This window comes from Nanorana parkeri, unplaced genomic scaffold (assembly GCF_000935625.1).
Source record: "Nanorana parkeri isolate BGI_ZX_2015 unplaced genomic scaffold, ASM93562v1 scaffold1154, whole genome shotgun sequence".
In the NCBI taxonomy this organism is placed as follows: Eukaryota; Metazoa; Chordata; class Amphibia; order Anura; family Dicroglossidae; genus Nanorana; species Nanorana parkeri.
The window spans coordinates 186,308-188,269 of NW_017307422.1; the positions used below are offsets into that span (position 1 = coordinate 186,308).

The following is a 1,962-nucleotide window of genomic DNA, read 5'->3' on the forward strand; positions in this document are numbered from 1 at the left end:
GCTTTACACTGCCCCAGGCAACCCTGGTGGCCTACTGGCTAAACACTGGTAGGTCACAACAATGAAATCTGAAAATAGCAGGCTGTTCGCAAAACCATTTCCACTGCAAATACAAAAAAAAACAACAATTTTTTTAGCCCCCATTCAAACCTAAGCATTGTTTCGACTGCAACAATGCTCACCTTGAAGAATCATATTATTTTCAAGGGTGCCCATTCACAACCGAGTACTTGAGCTTCTTTTCTGGCACAATTATGTTTAATGGCTTCAATAGGACACCAAAAAGGTCATAAATGCACAATCTACCTAGGTTTCCATTGGCTAAAACAAAAATGCTCAAGCCTGATAACTCCTGAAAAACTATGTGATAAAAACCGGCAAAAACTTTTCTAAATGGCCTGAAATATGCTCAGCTCAGGTGTGGATGTAGGCAAGATCTGTAAATTATTCCTTTATTAGATTTTGGATAAAAGTAGCCTCTATGCTGTTGTATATGTTTTTAAAGAGAAGATATTCGTTCCACATTGGTTCTGCCTGTTGATCCATCACTCCCTGTGCTCCTATCTGCAGTAGTTGGATCCCCTGGCACAGAGGAATACCAAGGGGGATGAAAGGGAATTCCCTTAGCTGTTTAATATCCTCTCCCCCATTCTACCCCTTCCAGCTAGGTCATTCATTGAGCTGGCAGTAGGGAGGAGGGAGATGGGAGCCTGCCATAGATCTTTAAAGGGTCTGTTCCTGGTGATTTATAGGGCCAAGCCCTCTCCCTCTCTTCCCCTCCTTGCATGCCCAGCCCTCCCTAGTCTGGGGCTTGGCTGGTAAAAGTCGCCCTCCCATTAGACTGCATCTTGCTCATTTATAAAAGTCATCATCCAGTGTTCAGAGCAGAAAGCCAAAGGAGCATGGAGGAGGGATACGGTCATGATAAGGAATCCTCTGCTACATAGTGACCGGGCAAGAGCAGGAGAGAAGGTCAACCCATACTGAACGCAGGGCTGGAAGCAAGGCAGATGAAATAGGAGCAGGTCCTGGAGTGGAGAGGAATTATTTACACTACAAGCAGTGCATGACAAGTCGGAACAAGGGTTAAACAGTTCACAAGTAGGGGGGAGAGCAGAGCAGAGCAAAGCACACCACCCGCAGGGCACACTCCCCCCTCCTGTGCTGTGTGTGTGTGTGCTTGCAAAAGGAAGACAGTTACCCCTGTAGGGGCACTGCGTGTGGACTCAGCCCTGCTCCCTAACATGCCTCTCCTCTGGATTTTGGGGATCCTCTGCAGCTTCTCCAGTGCGCACAACAATCCGTAAGTCTTTCAAAGTTCCTCTCTCTTGTATTATTTATGATCCCCGCAAATGCCTGTGCTAGGATTGTGCTCTGTAGTGATGTAGGGAGAAATGTGCCCAGCAGCCCAAAACATGGAGGTGGGAAAGGATTTAACATTCTTTTGACAAATCAGTGATGCAGCAAGACTGATCACTGTTTAATACTGTAATGATCACCTACTATATACTCCACGAGGCTCATCACTGTTTAATAATATTCATTTAACAAGACTGAGCATTGTATAACAATAATCACTACATACTCAGCTGTTTAATAATATTCACTTATACTCACAAGACTGATTGCGGTATAATAAAAATAATAATAATAATAATATTTACTTACTATAAACTCCACAAGGCTAATCACTTTAATAATGGTCACCTAACAAGACCGAACACTGTATAATTGTTAACTGTAACTGTATAACTGTATAATTCTAGTCAATTAATATTCAGCAAGACTTATCACTGTTTAATAAATATCACCTACAATATACTCACCAAGGCTCATCACTGTTTAATAATATTCATTTAACAAGACTGATCACTGTATAACAATAATCACTACATACTCAGCAAGACTGATCACTGTATAATATTCACGTACTTGTACTCACAAGACTGATTGCTGTATAAT

General features: G+C 42.2%; 1 protein-coding gene across 1 annotated transcript in view; it reads left to right on the plus strand.

The window, feature by feature from the left end:
- Positions 1-1,016: 1,016 nt before the first annotated feature.
- The window catches only part of CPAMD8 (C3 and PZP like, alpha-2-macroglobulin domain containing 8), a 104,605-nt gene continuing 103,659 nt past the window's right edge, over positions 1,017-1,962 (plus strand). Inside the window, exon 1 of the mRNA XM_018568215.1 lies at positions 1,017-1,303. Within this exon, the coding sequence (XP_018423717.1) occupies positions 1,245-1,303 (59 nt within the window). The 5' untranslated portion in view covers positions 1,017-1,244. The remainder of the gene's footprint in view (positions 1,304-1,962) is intronic.